This window comes from Halichoerus grypus, chromosome 3, assembly GCF_964656455.1.
Source record: "Halichoerus grypus chromosome 3, mHalGry1.hap1.1, whole genome shotgun sequence".
Lineage (NCBI taxonomy): Eukaryota > Metazoa > Chordata > Mammalia > Carnivora > Phocidae > Halichoerus > Halichoerus grypus.
This window is the reverse complement of record NC_135714.1, coordinates 61,914,752-61,933,366: the sequence shown is the minus strand read 5'-3', so window position 1 is coordinate 61,933,366 and position 18,615 is coordinate 61,914,752. Positions and strand designations below refer to the sequence as shown.

General features: G+C 37.2%; 1 protein-coding gene across 4 annotated transcripts in view; it reads left to right on the top strand.

Moving 5' to 3' along the window:
- The window catches only part of CNOT6L (CCR4-NOT transcription complex subunit 6 like), a 113,115-nt gene that overhangs the window by 40,531 nt on the left and 53,969 nt on the right, over positions 1–18,615 (top strand). For 3 of the 4 annotated variants that reach the window (XM_036104728.2, XM_036104727.2, XM_036104726.2), the window contains exons 2-4: positions 1,510–1,631; positions 4,670–4,856; positions 6,341–6,426. In XM_036104728.2, coding sequence (XP_035960621.1) covers positions 1,520–1,631; positions 4,670–4,856; positions 6,341–6,426 — 385 coding nt within the window. In that variant the 5' untranslated portion in view covers positions 1,510–1,519. Of the gene's footprint in view, positions 1–1,509; positions 1,632–4,669; positions 4,857–6,340; positions 6,427–18,615 lie in introns of those variants that run through there. The other variant, XM_036104729.2, reaches the window with a different exon arrangement.

The window sequence follows — 18,615 nt, the reverse complement described above, 5'->3', positions numbered from 1 at the left end:
TATTTTTGCAGTTACATAAAGAAGACTATAATATTTCAATTAAGGTGGCCATGTAGCTCCATCATTCAAATTTGGACACTTTTTTTTTTTAAACTATTTTTTTTTTTTAACTTTTTTCTTTTTTTTTTAAAGATTTTATTTATTTATTTGACAGAGACAGAGATAGCGAGAGCAGGAACACAAGCAGGGGGAATGGGCAAGGGAGAAGCAGGCTTCCCGCTGAACAGGGAGCCCAATGTGGGACTCGATCCCAGGACGCTGGGACCATGACCTGAGCCGAAGGCAGACGCTTAACGACTGAGCCACCCAGGCGCCCCTTAAACTATTTTTAAGTAGGCTCCATGCCCAGTGTGGAGCCCAACATGGGGCTGAACCTAGGACCCTGAGATTAAGACCTGAGCTGAGATCAAGAGTTCGATGCTTAACCAACTGAGCCACCCAGGTACATTTCCCCGCCCCCCCCCCCCCAAGTTGGACACTTTCAAGAGTAAAAAGAAATGGTATTACTTAAGAACAACAGATTAAACCAAGACTGGCTCATACTAAGAAAATATCATTATGTAGGATTTTTTTTTTTTTTTTTTTAATTTTATTTATTTGAGAGAGAGAGAGCACATGAGAGGGGGGAGGGTCAGAGGGAGAAGCAGACTCCCTGCCGAGCAGGGAGCCTGATGCGGGACTCGATCCAGGGACTCCAGGATCATGACCTGAGCCGAAGGCAGTCGCTTAACCAACTGAGCCACCCAGGCGCCCTATGTAGGATGTTTTTGACTGCAAGTAACAGAAAACACAACCTAAACAATAAGGGAAGTATATTGGCTTGTGTATCCAAAAAGCCCAGTGTTTGGGAGTCCTACAGGTATGATTTGGTGAGGGCTCTTTGTTACTCTATTTTCTAGACTCTGACTTCTATGGCTGTCTTCCCTTATTATTGTTGAATGGTTGCCAATAGCAATGTGGACTATATTCTTCTTTTATGACTAGCAGGAGAGAGAAGCCTGCTCCTTCCATAAGCATAGAATGAATCTTAAGCCTCATGATTATTAGATACTTCTGAACTAATCTCTGTGACAAGAGGAATGTCATGTGCTGATTGTCTTAGATATAAGATATTTGAATATCACTGAGGTAAGGTGGTTGGATTACTTTGATATTCTTAGACTAGTCAGTCCATTCAGAAAACTGGTGTAGGGTCAGTCTGTTTAGGAAAGCAAGGCAGCTAAAGGAAGGAGAAGGGAATGGATGTTTGGGATAGAATGGATGTTCCGGAAGCAACCACAAAGTTCAATGTGAAATCCAATGTCATTGTTTGCATTCTTCCTTAGGCATCTGTTCCTGAGTTCCTGCAAGAGCCTAACATACTGTGTTTTCCTTCTAGTGAGAATTTGTAGTAAAAAATGACTTAGTAGCCTGGCAAGGGGAGAGAAAAAGAAAACTTACCATGCCATTTTTCTTTTTTTCTCTAAGACTGTAGTAATTGATGATCATCTTTTTTGTTTGTTTAAACAGACTAATAGGGATGCCAAAGGAAAAATATGATCCTCCAGATCCTCGCAGAATTTATACCATCATGTCAGCAGAGGAGGTAGCCAATGGGAAAAAATCTCACTGGGCAGAATTAGAAATCTCGGGTGAGTAGAATCTGAAGCATTTAAACCAGGATATAATAACAATAATGAATACAAATTGAATATTGTCATATTTACCTCTTTGCTGTACATTTTTAAATAGATGAACTAATTGAGAAAATACGAGATGCAGAGGTACTAGTGTTTAATTTACCTGTGACTAAATATCTTTGTTTCTGTTCATTCTTTTGAGGTAATACCTTGGGCCAGGGTTGGCATCTGTAATTGAGGACATTGGGAGTTCAGTTTCTGAGTAAATCAGGTTCTTTGATATAATATATTTTGTTTTGGCTATTGCAGAGTAATTATTTTTGCAAATTGAAATCTTTGCTATTCTTCTGTCATCCTAGTGTTGGCAGAGTAGGAAACCTAGAAGCTATTGGTTTATTCTAACAAGTAACTAATAACTGTGTTACATGACCGTTCATGTTTAGGATTTGTTAAAATAGAATATGATTTCTAAAAACTTACAGCCCCAGTCTACTAGTGAGAAAAAATCAGACAAACCCAAACTGAAGGACTACAAAATACCTAACTAGTAATTCTCAAAATTGTCAAAGTCATGAGTAACAAGGAGAGATTAAGACTCTGTCATAGCTGAGGGGACTAAGGAGATATGATGACTAAATGCAAAATGGTATCTTGAATTGACTCTTACAACAAAAAGGTGTAAAAACTGGTGAAATCCAAATGAAATCTGTAAATTAGTAATGTACCAATAAAAAGTAATGTACCAATATTAGTTTCCTAGTTTGGACAAATGTACCACGGTAATATAAGAACCTAACGTTAGGGGAAACTGGATCAGGTGTATATAGGAACTCTATTATCTTGTTAACTTTTTTGTAAATCTAAAATTACTATAAAGTTAAAAGTATTAAAAATAGAATATAATTACTCTCTTTCTTTTATGAATTGGTATAATACAGATAATATGTAGAATGGGTTTTTTTCCTCCAGTAGGCTTTCATTTGGAAGCATTAAACTCACAACCTAGTGTCAATAGCAAGAATTACCTGTACATTTAGCTAAAAGGTAACCAGGTGGATAGGTGATGGTAATCAGCAGAATGAATATATGAGTAAATCCTAATGGGCTAACCCAGGGTTTCTCAACTTGGCATTGCTGACACTTAGGGCCAGATAGTTCTTTGTGGTTGGGGGCGGTTGTGTGCACTGTAGGTTGTTTAGCAGCATTCCTGATCTTTACCCACTAGATGCCAATAGTGCTACTCTCTCTGTCTCTTTTTTTTAAAGATTTAATGGACATTAATTTCATGGTAGACAATGATATTTCATTGGTAGACATGAATTTTGGCTATGAAGATAGTTATCGAGCAATTTGGGTCCATAATATGATAGTTTCCCATATATATGTTTAAATATAAGTTAATATTAACGTATATTAATATATTAAGCATATATTAAGTTTAAATACATATGAATATTAACATGAGATATTACCATCTTGTAAAGAATTCCATTAAAACACACATGGGATAAAAGATTGCTGTAATACATAGCAGTGGAGATCTTAAGGACTATAATTTACATAAATTATAATTATTTTAATTGAAGTATAGTTGACACACAGTGATACATTAGTTTCAGTTGTACAGCATAGTGTTTAGCAGTATTCCTGGCCTCTGCCTATTAGATGCCATTAGCACTCTTCTAGTTTTGACAACCAAGAATGTGTCTAGATTGCCAAAGTCCCTTGGGGAGTAAAACTGCCCCTGGTTGAGAACCACTTGATTAAATCCTGGGTACAAGTGAAATAGTTTTCTTTTACCAGAACCTCTCTTAACTTGAAAACTTTCTTTCCTATAAATACAAAATCCTAGTTGTTAAAATGATGGCACTTTAAGCCTGCTTATAGACAGTATGAAGGAATCTGTGACAGAAAGAACCCTGGACAGATGTAAGCTTGAGTTTACTGCTTGATAGCTGTGTGAAAAATAACATTTACTGTTTGAGATTTTGTGCCTTCTCTACCTTCCAGTGCTCTTTTAATCAAAATCTGTTGTTTTGATAGTGATATAAAATTAAATTCTATTTTACTTTTGTAAAGTTTATAAAATGATCTTCACATAAATTATTAAGATAATATCACATTTTAGAGCAGTTGTAGCTGGGTGATTTGTCCAGGTTTATATACCTAGTAAGTGGTAAAAATCAGGACTCTGAAATAGGTTTTCTGACGTTTTCTAATACATGTTCCACCATTGAGCTGTCAGATGCTGACTGATTGCTAAAGCTTAATGTGTGACCATTTTACTTGAGTATATTGCATTTAATGGAAAATCTTAAACCAGAGTTGTTAATTGTACCATCAGAAAGGGGAAAGCTATCTCCTTTAGGGGTAAAATGGTTTTCTAGTGATCAATCTAAGGTTGGTTCTAAATCTAATTGTACCATCAGAAAGGGGAAAGCTATCTCCTTTAGGGGTAAAATGGTTTTCTAGTGATCAATCTAAGGTTGGTTCTAAATCTAATTGTACCATCAGAAAGGGGAAAGCTATCTCCTTTAGGGGTAAAATGGTTTTCTAGTGATCAATCTAAGGTTGGTATAATACAGATAATATGTAGAATGGGTTTTTTTCCTCTTATCTATTTAAAGTTTGTAGAATAATCCAGGCCCAAAATATGGATAAATCTTGCACTATTAATTTTTGTGGAGTATGTAAGAAATACTTTTGTTAGGACTGTGCCTTAAAATTCAAGACTGTTCTATCACAAAAGCTTATCAGCCCCATGTTTTTCTTGAGACCTTATCACCCTGACTCCAACGGTCTCCTCATTATGCCACATCTCATTTAATACATGGAAAGTTCATGAGAAATATTTGTTGTCAGGCAGAAGTGGCATGAAATTAAAGAAGGGCCAAGTGTGTTTGGAAGCAATCAAATGGCATTAATACAAAATTAAATGTCAAAGATGGAGTATCTGTATATATTGCAGTCTCTTCTACCACTTTTTATTTCTTGAAGTTGAATCCTTGTCTTTGGCCTTAAATTTAATGCTTCAGTGTTTTGCCTTTTAGGTAGAGTGCGGAGCTTAAGTACGTCACTTTGGTCATTGACACACTTGACAGCACTGCACCTAAATGACAATTACCTTAGTCGCATTCCACCTGATATTGCCAAGCTTCATAATCTGGTTTACCTGGATCTGTCATCCAATAAACTCAGAAGTTTACCAGCAGAACTAGGAAACATGGTGTCTCTCAGGTAAGAAAATATTATAGCTATGACTCACTATATAAAATTCTAAATTTACCAAGTAAGAAAATTATGGGATATTACGCCTCTTACAGGAGGATTTCCATATGTGTTTAAAGAACAAATGATATAAACTGTCTAAACAGTGCTTGAGTTGGCTTCCATTGAACATTTCCTTTAACTTGAAGGTTTCTAGCTAGAATGCGCTTATATTTCTTTTGACAGACTCGAGGTGGGGTGGGGTTAAAATACTAAGTCTCACTTTAGGCTCAAGTGTGTGATAATTGTAAGTAATTGGGAAAATAATCTGTTCTTGTAGTAAACTTTTAGGAACATATCTTTGTTCTATAAGGAAAAGTATACTTATATATCACAAATCTTTAAGGAAACCTTTAAAAGTTGATAATAAATGGATTTATTTCTAGTCCTTCAGGATTCTTTAAGAATTTCTTCATAGGAAAAAATTTTGTAGGTCCCTTAAGACCTTGTATAAATGTTCTCAGTATCAACAGGGATTGCTTTTCTATGTTTGTATGCTGAGGAGTAATTTTTAAAAATTGCTGTCATATATTTAAAATTAAACATTTATATATTGTTTTAGAATCTTGCTCCTCACCATCTCCTTATTGTATGTTTTTGTTGGTTTTCTTTCTTTTTTTTTTTTTTAAAGATTTTATTTATTTATTTGAGACAGAGAGAATGAGAGAGAGAGAGCACATGAGAGGGGGGAGGGTCAGAGGGAGAAGCAGACTCCCTGCTGAGCAGGGAGCCCGATGCGGGACTCGATCCAGGGACTCCAGGATCATGACCTGAGCCGAAGGCAGTCGCTTAACCAACTGAGCCACCCAGGCGCCCTGTTGGTTTTCTTTCTTTCTTTCTTTTTTTTTTTTTTTTTAAGTACTTTTTAGCTGTCTAATGAAGGGTTGTTTATTTCTTCTGGAGTCTGGCCAAAATTTCAAAATCATAAACATGGATCTTATCTATATTATCCTATTATCTGTATTATCTTATGCTTTATTTTCAGTTTTTATGTTCTGTGTCAGTGATTGTTCATCATAGTATCTTAATGTGATAACAGTTGTAATCAATTTTAAAATTGGTAAAGGTGATTGGCTATTTTTTCTATGAATTAGACTGGATTCAAGGATATCGGTTGTCTTTGGATACTAAGAATACCTGTCACTCTGATTTGTATCTCTTAAGACATTTGGGTGAGAGAGAAAAGGGGATGGATTTAGCCCGAGAATGATATACAATTCTTACAACTTTAATAATCAGTGTTAGAGAATGAGTAAACTATAGAAACACTGTTAACAGTTGTGGGAATTACACATTTTGTGGTACTTTAATATTGCACAACATTTTTGGATTGAAAGTATAGAAATATGCCTTGATTGTAAATATCACTCATGGTATATTAGGGAAGGTTAAGAAAACAGTTGCAGATATTAATAAAGTTTGATAAACTAAACAGTTTGTTTTTTTTTAAACAGGGAATTGCTTTTAAATAACAATCTGTTACGGGTTTTGCCTTATGAACTTGGTCGGCTCTTCCAGCTACAAACTCTAGGTTTGAAAGGTGAGTGATTTTTGACATGACAGCATTAACACTCAGTATTGAAGTGTTTGTGATGCTTTTAAAGACAATTTTGGTTACAATATAGATCAGGTTTAGCATAATTTTAAGAATGTAAATATGCTTTCTTTTGAAATAAAGTGGTTCTTCATTATCAAATTGAGTTTCAGAATTTTAGCATGCTGCCATCATTTTAACAAACTTGTTTGGGGAAATTTTTTTTATGTATATGTTTAATTTTCTATAAAATTCTGACATTTCTTAGAGGAGGTATTTTAAATTTAACACTGTAGTTCCCCCACCCTTTTAAAAGAATGACTTAATAGAGTAAACCCTAGCCAGAATGACCCATGTCAGATTTTGGTAGAGTAGATAAAACAGCATCGACATGTTGTATAAGGGAGAAAAAATGCTAACCGTAAAAATGAACTATACCTAATAAGTCTGATTATTCTAAATAAACTGTATAATCCAAAATATATGTTCCTTGATAATCTCATCTCAGTCAGTTTGGAATGAAAGTCATTCTCAATTCATATAAATACTGAAACTTGTTGTAGTTTTCTCTTATAGCATAGCATAGGAAGAAGGGTTTATTTTGAATTCAGAGTACTAAATACAGATGTACTGTATTGGTTAAACATTTTATTCTGTGCTCATAAGGAATGAACATTAATCATAGCCTTAGAAAGTAAACCCTTTTGTTATTTTCCTTCTTCAAAGACAATTTGAGTCTCTGTGAAAATGTTCTGTTTGCATTTGCTTATGTCATATAATGGAGTATTAAGAATGAAGCTTGAATATGAATGGAAAGAATCTTGACATTATTAGTTGAAATGACAGAAATGGTATTAGACTTCTTTGTACAGTTAACCCTTTGTAAATTACATAATTATATGAATGATCTGTCCTGTGTTTTTAGTTTCTCTGTAGGACTTTATTGATACATTTTTTTATTATATGAAGTGGACCAGGGGATACTTACCTAAAATATTTTCTTGAGGTTGAACCCAGGGCAACTGTTGGGACATTTCACCTTAATCTATAATATGCTAAATCTTATTTTTATAAAAATAGTTGAAATAACCATCCAGCTAGAGTTGGAGTGGGAACAGGTTTGTTCCTTTCTATTAAATAATATTATGGAATGGTTGTCATTATTTATAATCTTAGATTCATGAAGTATGAAATTCACATACGATTTCATACTGATTGTAATAATTTTTTGTCTCTAAGAATAACATTGTTTCTTTTAACACCAGTTAGAACAGCTATTTTCCTCCTGCTAATATTGATGGAGAGCACATCAGTGACAAATGGATAATTTACTGCTGAACTCCGTGATTTACCCTTTGTACCATGTAATGTTCCCGAAAAAGCAAATATTATATATCCTACTGTTTCATAACTCTATTCTCTGTTATCTCACATAAAGATACATTCCCATAAAATTTATACTAAGCATCAACTGAATGAATCATTCTGAATATCTGTTATTTCCTCAGGCCCTCATTCTGTTTTACTAGTTAAAATCTTAATCTTCCAAACTACTATTTTTGCTGGTCTTAGATCCTAGTGTCTTTTTGTCTCCCAATTCACATTTGTTAAAATCTCTTCTTAGACCTCTAGTCTTTCAGATTAGGCACCAGCTCTGCCTTGTGAACTCTAACTTAGCTTTGTTCATGCCTGTAAATAGTTTTCATTAAACTACAGTCCTTTTCTTTTCTTTGAGAATCAGTTTTTCTGCAAGGCTACTTTCCATTCAGGTGATCTGGTATAGAAAAGCCAGGGACCTTTCAGAAATGAAGGAAACTCAGAGCCTTTTCTGCCATTTTTCAAAAATTTGAGATGGTAAAAACAGGATTGGTTTAATGAAGCAACTGAACAAGTAAAATGTCCCTAATGAATGGTAGCTTTATATTCTTAGGAAGGTAAAAATTGAAATAATTTTCTAATCTATTTTAGTAGTCACATAGTGGTACTTTGTGTCTAGAAAGGGGGAGGGAGTGGAGTGGAGCATTTAAAATGGCACTGTGATGTATTTAAAAGAAACAGAATGCACAACCTCTGAGATGCCATTTTGTCTTGAAACAAAAAAGGAGCACCTTTTTCCTATTTCCTTGTCTTCCTCTGAAGCACAGATAGGGAAATACTGATAATAAGTTTGATCATCCTGGCCCAACAAGCTAATTTCTAGAAATTCTATTTTGACATTTGAGGACTGTGTGTGAAGGCTATGTACGGTATTTGAGGAGTTAGGATAAGAAGACCAATTTAAAAACTACAGACATGGCCAGTCAAGTAATTTGGAAGTGTTTCCTTAAGTCACTTAAAAGAAAAATCCAGAGTGTATTAATTTTATAGAAGAAGTAAGTAAAAGCAGTTATTCTATAGTTATTTTAAATAATTTAGAACTCACTCATGTCTTAAGGTGTAAGGCAATACTTTCTCTGACATACGGGCCAGAGTTGTCCTCACACATTAAACATTGAAGTCCCAGGTTGTAAAGTATTTAGAACTTCAGCAGATGTGAAGATTTCTAGCTTGCTTCCAAGAATTACTTATCTCCCTTAAAATAAAATGGACCATGGCAGTAGAAGCTTCTTTTACTTGTGAAATTTATTCATGAAATATAAAAGAATAACACGTTTTTGTATTCATGAAATTAAAAAGAGTACCTTTTTAAGAAATGCATTTTGAAAATATGTCATTCATACAGGAGGCAAAGTACTCATTTCTGTGTTAAATAATGAGCTTCTAGAAATTGGTAAGAAAATCTAGTAGAGGGAGGGGGGAAGATGGCAGAAGAGTAGGGGACCCTATTTCAACTGGTCCCCGGAATTGAGCTGGATATCTACCAGACCACTCTGAGGACCCATGAAACCAGCCTGAGATGTAAGAAGATCTGGTTCTCTACAACAGAGTATCGCAGGCGGTTGGTTTTGAGGTAGAAGTGGGGAGCCGTGATTCCGCGGGCAGATATCGGAGGATAAATGGCAGCGGGAGGGTGCCTGGCAGTGGGGATCCTAGACCGCCGGTGAGCGACAGCCTCGCACGCTGCGGATGGGTACAGACACGCAGACCGGTAGCGGAAAGGATTTTAGGGCAGCCCCTGGGGGCCGAAACCCAGAGGGGCGGGGTCGCGCGTGCAAACTGCAGCCCCCAGGGCAGAAACCTGGAGCGGCGGGGTCATGCGAGCGAACTGGGAGCGGCTGGTGGTTTTAGAAGCACAAAGGGCAGAGACGTGCTCTGACCTGGAGGCAGGACTGGGCCCACTGCAGAGGGGCGCACAACCCAGGATGCTGAAGTTGATAGCAGCACGGATAGAAACAGAGACACTGTGGCCTGGAGAGCTCACTGAAGAACAGACTGCGATCTCTCTGCTCTGAGGCAGAGGGTTGGAAACGGTCTCTTCTGCTCAGACTCGCGGAAGAGAGTGCAAAGCCGCCAGTGAACAAAACCCCCAAAGACTGATTCCCGCCGAGACCATCCCCCGCCACAGGTGGGCAGGGCAACTCTGCCCAAACAGGGTTGCCTGAGTAACAGCCCGGCAGGCCCCTCCTGCAGAAGACAGGCTGGGAAAACAAGAGGCCAGCAACCCTAAGGTCCCAAGAAAACAGGTGCATCTTGCTTGGGTTCTGGTCAATAATTTGGACTCTATACATTCCCTCAAACACCCATCAACAGAATGACTAGGAGGAGGAGCCCCCCCAAATAGAAGAGGCTCAGAGGTTATGACCTATGCTGCAGATTTACAAATGGATGCAGATATAACCAAGATGTCGGAGATGGAATTCAGGCTAGCAATTGTGAAGACAATGGCTAGAATGGAGAAATCAATTAATGGCAACATAGAGTCTCTAAGGGCAGAAATAAAAGGTGAATTGGCAGAACTTAAAAATGCTATCAATGAGATCCAATCCAATCTAGATAATCTAACAGCTAGAGTAAGTGAGGCAGAAGAACGAATAAGTGACCTGGAAGACAATATAATAGATAAAAAGGGAAAAGAGGAGGCCAGGGAAAAACAACTCAGAATCCATGAAAATAGAATCAGAGAAATAAGTGACACCATGAAGCGTTCCAATGTCAGAATAATTGGAATCCTGGAGGGAGTGGAGAGAGAGGACTAGAAGATGTATTTGAGCAAATCGTAGATGAGAACTTCCCTAGTCTGGGGAATGAAACGAACATTCGCATCCTAGAGGCTGAGAGGACCCCTCCCAAGATGAAGGAAAACAGGCCAACACCCCGGCATGTAATAGTAAAACTTGCAAATCTTAGAACCAAGGAAACCATCTTAAGGGCAGTTGGGGGAAGAGATTCCTTACGTACAGAGGGAGGAACATCAGAATAACGTCAGACCTGTCCACAGAGACCTGGCAAACCAGAAAGGCCTGGCAAGACATATTCAGGGTACTAAATGAGAAGAACATGCAGCCAAGAATACTTTATCCGGCAAGGCTTTCATTTAGAATGGATGGAGAGATGCAGAACTTCCAAGACTGGCAGAAACTGAAAGAATATATGACCACTAAGCTGGCCCTGCAAGAAATATTAAGGGGGGGTTCTATAAAAGGAGAAAGACCCCAAGAGTGATATACAACAGAAATTTACAGGGACAATCTATAAAAACAACATCTTCACAGGCAACATGATGACAATTCGTATCTTTCCATAATCATTCTCAACGTGAATGGCCTAAACGCTCCCATAAAATGGCACAGGGTTGCAGATTGGATAAAAAGACAGGACCCATCCATATGCTGTCTACAAGAGACTCATTTTGAACCTAAAGATACATCCAGACTGAAAGTGAAGGGATGGAGATCCATCTTTCATGCCAGCGGACCTCAAAAGAAAGCTGGGGTAGCAATTCTTATATCAGACAAATTAGATTTTAAACTAAAGTCTGTAATTAGAGACACAGAAGGACACTATATCATTCTTAAAGGGTCTATCCAACAAGAAGACCTAACAATTGTAAATATCTATGCCCCCAACATGGGAGCAGCCATCTACATAATACAACTGTTAACTAAGATAAAGAGTCATATTGATAACAATACGTTAATTGTAGGAGACCTCAATAGTGCACTCTCAGCAATGGACAGATCATCTAAGCAGAAAATCAACAAGGAAACAGCTTTAAATGATACATTGGACCAGATGGACCTCATAGATATTTACAGAACATTCCACCTTAAAACAACAGAGTACTCATTCTTCTCGAGCGCGCATGGAACTTTCTCCAGAACAGACCACATACTGGGTCACAAATAGGTCTCAACCGATACCAAAAGATTGAGATTATTCCCTGCATATTCTCAGACCACAATGCTCTAAAACTGGAACTCAATCACAAGAAAAAATTTGGCAGAAATTCAAACACTTGGAAGCTAAAGACCACTCTGCTCACGAATGTTTGGGTCAACCAGGAAATCAAAGAAGAACTTAAACAATTCGTGGAAACCAATGAGAATGAAAACACATTGGTCCAAAACCTATGGGATACTGCAAAGGTGGTCCTAAGGGCGAAATACATAGCCATCCAAGCCTCACTCAAAAAAATAGAAAAATCCCGAATTCACCAACTAACTCTACACCTTAAGGAACTAAAGAAACAGCAACAAACGATGCCTAAGCCACACATTAGAAGAGAAATAATTAAAATTAGAGCAGAGATCAATGAATTAGAAACCAGAAACACAGTAGATCAGATCAACGAAACTAGAAGTTGGTTCTTTGAAAGAATTAATAAGATCGATAAACCACTGGCCAGACTTATCCAGAAGAAAAGAGAAAGGACCCAAATTAATGAAATTATGAATGAAAGGGGAGAGATCATGACTAACACCAAGGAAATAGAAACAATTATTAGAAATTATTATCAACAACTATATGCCAATAAACTGAGCAATCTGGATGAAATGGAGGCCTTCCTGGAAACCTATAAGCTGCCAAGACTGAAACAGGAAGAAATTGACAACCCGAATAGGCCAATAACCAGTAACGAGATTGAAGCAGTGATCAAAAACCTCCCAAAAACAAGAGTCCAGTGCCTGATGGATTCCCTGGGGAGGGAATTGTACCAGACATTCAAAGAACAAATAATAACCTATTCTACTGAAGCTGTTTCAAAAAATAGAAACAGAAGGAAAACTTCCAAACTCATTCTATGAGGCCAGCATTACCTTAATCCCCAAACCAGGCAAAGACCCCATCAAAAAGGAGAATTTCAGACCGATATCCCTGATGAATATGGATTCCAAAATCCTCAACAAAATCCTAGCTAATAGGATCCAAAAATACATTAAAAGGATCATCCACCACGACCAAGTGGGATTTATCCCCGGATGCAAGGGTGGTTCAACATTCGCAAATCAATCAATGTGAGAGAACACATTAATAAGAGGAGGGAGAAGAACCATAGGGTCCTCTCAATTGATGCAGAAAAAGCATTTGACAAAATACAACATCCTTTCCTGATTAAAACTCTTCAGAGTATAGGGTTAGAGGGAATATTCCTCAAGTTCATAAAATCCATCTATGAAAAACCCACAGCGAATATCATCCTCAGTGGGGAAAAGCTGAGAGCCTTTCCCTTAAGATCAGGAACACGTCAAGAATGCCCACTCTCACCACTGTTGTTCAGCATAGTACTAGAAGTCCTAGCAACAGCAATCAGACAACAAAAAGAAATAAAGGTATTCAAATTGGCAAAGAAGAAGTCAAACTCTCTCTTTTCGCAGACGACATGATACTTTATGTGGAAAACCCAAAAGACTCCACCCCCAAATTACTAGAACTCATCCAGCAATTCAGTAATGTGGCAGGATACAAAATCAATGCACAGAAATCAATTGCTTTCTTATACACTAACAACGCAACTGTAGAAAGAGAAATTAGAGAAACGATTCCATTTACAATAGCACCAAAAACCGTAAGATATCTCGGAATAAACCTAACCAAAGAGGTAAAGGATCTATACTCTAGGAACTACAGAACACTCATGAAAGAAATTGAAGAAGACACAAAAAGATGGAAAAACATTCCATGCTCATGGATCGGAAGAATAAACATTGTTAAAATGTCTATGCTACCCAGAGCGATCTATACCTTCAGTGCCATCCCGATCAAAATTCCAGTGACATTTTTCAAAGTGCTGGAACAAACAATCCTAAAATTTGTATGGAATCAGAAAAGACCCTGAATCGCCAAGGAAATGTTGAAAAAGAAAAACAAAGCTGGGGGCATCACGTTGCCCAATTTCAAGCTATATTACAAAGCTGTGATCACCAAGACAGCATGATACTGGCACAAAAACAGACATACAGACCAATGGAACAGAATAGAGAACCCAGATATGAACCCTCAACTCTATGGTCAAATAATCTTCAACAAAGCAGGAAAGAATATCCAATGGAAAAAAGACAGTCTCTTCAATAAATGGTGCTGGGAAAATTAGATAGCTATATACAGAAGAATAAAACTCGACCATTCTCTAACACCACACACTAAGATAAACTCAAAGTGGATGAAAGACCTCAATGTGAGATAGGAATCCATCAAAATCCTAGAGGAGAACATAGGCAGTAACCTCTTTGACATCGCCCACAGCAACTTCTTCCAAGATATATCTCCAAAAGCTAGTGAAACAAAAGCAAAAATGAGCTTTTGGGACTTCATCAAGATAAAAAGCTTCTGCACAGCAAAGGAAACAGTCAACAAAACAAAGAGGCAACCCACAGAATGGGAGAAGATACTTGCAAATGACACTACAGATAAAGGGCTGGTATCCAAGATCTATAAAGAACTTCTCAAACTCAACACCCAAAAAACAAATAATCAAGTCAAAAAGTGGGCAGAAAATATGAAAAGACACTTCTCTGAAGAAGACATACAAATGGCTAACAGACACATGAAAAAATGTTCATCATCATTAGCCATCAGGGAAATTCAAATCAAAACCACACTGAGATACCACCTTACACCAGTTAGAATGGCAAAAATGGACAGGGAAAGAAACAACAAATGTTGGAGAGGTTGTGGAGAAAGGGGAACCCTCTTACACTGTTGGTGGGAATGCAAGGTGGTACAGCCACTTTGGAAAACAGTGTGGAGGGTCCTCAAAAATTTAAAAATAGAGCTACCCTATGACCCAGCAATTGCACTACTGGGTATTTACCCCAAAGACACAGATGTCGTGAAAAGAAGGGCCATATGCACCCCAATGTTCATAGCAGCAATGTCCGCAATAGCCAAACTGTGGAAAGAGCCGAGATGCCCTTCAACAGATGAATGGATAAAGAAGATGTGGTCCATATATACAATGGAATAATACTCAGCCATCGGAAGGGATGAATACCCAACTTTTACATCAACATGGATGGGGCTGGAGGAGATTATGCTAAGTGAAATAAGTCAAGCAGAGAAAGTCAATTATCATATGGTTTCACTTATTTGTGGAACATAAGGAATAGCATGGAGGACATTAGGAGAAGGAAGGGAAAAATGGGGGGGATTGGAGGGAGAGATGAACCATGAGAGACTATGGACTCTGAGAAACAAACAGGGTTTTAGAGGGGAGGGGAGAGGTGTTGGTTAGCCCAGTGATGGGTATTAAGGAGGGCACGTACTGTATGGAGCACTGGGTGTTACACGAAAACAATGGATCGTGGATCACCACATCAAAAACCAATGGTGTATTGTATGGTGACTAATATAATAATAATAAAAAAATCTAGTAGAGAGTATATTAATAGTTCATATAAGAGGATGTACACAAGACTTTAAAACATAGGAAGTTCATCAACTTATGCATAATAATAACAATGCAAATTGGAACTATACTCAACTTTTACTTGTTAGATTGGAAAAATTCCAAAAAGCTGATAAAGTAACTGTTGGTGAGATTATTGGGAAATAGGCACAATCACACCACGTTGGTGTAGATCCCCTGTACCTTACAATTTTCATGTGTGCCTTTTCGTGGTTACGTTTTCATCCCTTCTCCCAGAGATTACTACCATCCTGCCTTTTGTGGTGTTATTTTACTTTTCTTTCAATCAAAGGACAGGTATTGATGAGCACCTACTATGTGCCAGATGTGTAACTATTACCAGTGTTTTAACCTTTATAGAGATAAATGAAATCCTACTGAATATATTTTCTGCGACTTGCTTTTTTTCAGCTTTATGTTTTTATGATTCAGCCATGTTCCTGCATGCATGTAATTGTAATTTAATTGCTTTGTTGTACTCTGGTATATGAATATGGTATAATTATTCATTCTACAGTAGATATTTAGATTATTTGCCCTTTTTTTGCCTCCTATAAGCAATGCAGCCATGAACATTCTTGTACATATCTCCTGATAGAGTTCTAGGAGTGGAATAGTTGGGTTGTAGAGATCTGCTTGTACTTCCTTAGCTTTATTAGGTAATGCCGTAATGTTTTACAAAGTAGTTGTACTAAAATATACTCCCCAAAGTAATATAGTTTCCATTTTTCTGTCTTCTTCCCAACACATAGTATTGTCAGCTTTTTAAAGTTTTGTCTGTTATTGAGTGTGAAATAGCTTCTAGTTCTCTTAATTTGTGTTTTCCTAATTGCTCGTAAGATTGAGCACCTTTTCATGTATTTATTGGCCATGTTTCTTGTTTGAAGTTGCTGTTGATGTCTTTTGCTCATTTTCACTTTAAGTATTTATTTATATGGAATGAATTAAGTTAGGAGAATAAAAAGTACATCATAGGAAATACAGTCAGTGGTATTTAGTTACATGGTGACAGATGGTAGCTACACTTGTGGTGAGCACAATATAACTTAGAGTTGTTGAATCACTATGTTGTCCACCTGAAACTAATGTAACATTGTGTGTCAAGTATACTAAAAAAAAAAAAAAAAAAAAAGGACCTTAAAAAAGATACATGCATCCCTGTTTATTGCAGCTTTACAACAGCTAAGATACGGAAACAACCCAAGTAACCAATGATAGATGAATGGATAAAGATGCAGTGTATATATATGCAATAATACTCAGCCATAAAAAAGAATGAAATCTTGCCACTTACAAAAACATGGATAGGCCTAGAGGGAATTATGCTAAGTGAAGTAAATCAGAGAGAGAAAAACAAACACCATATGATTTCACTTAGATGGGCCCCTGTCTGGCTTAGTCCATAGAGTATGTAACTCTTGATCTCAAGAGTCTTTTTTTTGTTTTTAAGATTTTATTTATTTATTTGAGACAGAGAGAATGAGAGAGAGAGAGAGCGCACATGAGAGGGGGGAGGGTCAGAGGGAGAAGCAGACTCCCTGCCGAGCAGGGAGCCCGATGCGGGACTCGATCCAGGGACTCCAGGATCATGACCTGAGCCGAAGGCAGTCGCTTAACCAACTGAGCCACCCAGGCGCCCTCCTTGGTTAAATTTATTCATAACTGGGAGTCCTCACCCATTTTGTCCATTGGCAATTATCTGGCAACCATCACTTTGCTCTCTGTATTTATAGGTCTGATTCTGTTTTTTGTTTATTCATTTGTTTTTGTTTTTTAGATTCTGCATATGAGTGAAATCATATGGTATTTGTCTTTCTCTAACTTATTTTACTTAGCATAATACTTCCTAGGCCCATCCACGTTGTCAGAAATGGCACGATCTCATTTTTTATGGCTTACTAATATTACATTGTGTGTATGTATATGTGTGTATGTATACGCGTATATATACATAGACACACACACACTACATCTTCTTTATCCATTCATCTATGGATGGACACTTGGGTTGCTTCCATATTTTGGCTATTGTGAATAATGTTGCAGTGAGCATAGGACTGCATATATCTTTTTGAATTAGTGTTTTCATTTTCTTCTCGTAAATAACACAGAAGTGGAATTACTGGATTGTATTGGATTTCTGTTTTTAACTTTTTGAGGAACGTCCATACTGTTTTCCATAGTAGATGTACCAATTTGCATTCCCACCAACAGGGTTCCCTTTTCTCCACATCCTCACTAACACCAGTTACTGTCTTTTGAAATTAGCCATCCTGACTGGTGTGAGGTGATATCTCATTGTGGTTTTGATTTGCATTTCTTTGATGATTAGTGATGTTGAGCATCTTTTCGTGTGTCGGCCCTCTGTGTGTCTTTTTTGGAAAAATGTCTATTCAGGTCCTCTGCCCATTTTTAATCAGATTTTCTTTGGTGTTGATGTATTTGAGTTCTTTGTATATTTTGGATATTAACCCTTTATGGATAACAGCAGTTGCACATATCTTCTCCCATTCATTAAGTTGTTTCTTTGTTCTGTTGGTGGTTTCCTTCACTGTGCAAAAGCTTTTCAGTTTGATGTAGTCCCAGTTATTTATTTTACTTATTTTGTTTACGTTGCTTGAGGAAAGAGCTTCACAGAGATATTAAGACCCATGTCCAAGACTTGACTGCCTGTGTTTTCTTTTAGGAGTTTTATGGCTTCAGGTCTTAACACTGAGGTTATTAAACCATTTGAGTTCATTTTTGTATATGGTGTGAGAAAGTGGTTCAGTTTCATTCTTTTGCATTTACCTATTGCGTTTACTACCTATGCCTGAGGAGAGAGCTTCACAAAGGTAATAAGACCCATGTCCAAGACTTGACTGCCTATGTTTTCTTTTAGGAGTTTTATGGCTTCAGGTTGAGGTTATTGAACCATTTTGAGTTCATTTTTGTATATGGTGTGGGAATATTACGTTTATCTGCTGCATTCCAATACCATTTTGGAACCGGTTTTTTAATATGGTATGACGGGTCTCATTTAGGGAGTGATGTAGTCACTTCTATGAATAATCAACTGTCTCACTATCATTTAGTGAATAGTTTTCCCTTCTCCCACTGATCATCAGCAGAGTCACTTATCACCTATGTCACGGTCTGTTTTTGTATCTCCATTTTATATATCCAGAAGTCAATTTGTTGAACCTTGCACTAATTACTACATTATCATAATCATTATTATGGCTTTATATTAAAACTTGATATCTGCTTTGGGAATTCCCCTTACATTTTTCTTTCATAGTGTCTTGGCAGTTTGGCTGTCTCGGATACCTCATGCATAAGAAACAGCTTGTTATGTTTGATAAAAAATGCTCTTGGGACTTCAGAATTGCATTGAATGTGTAGAACAATTTAGGAAGAATTGACATCTT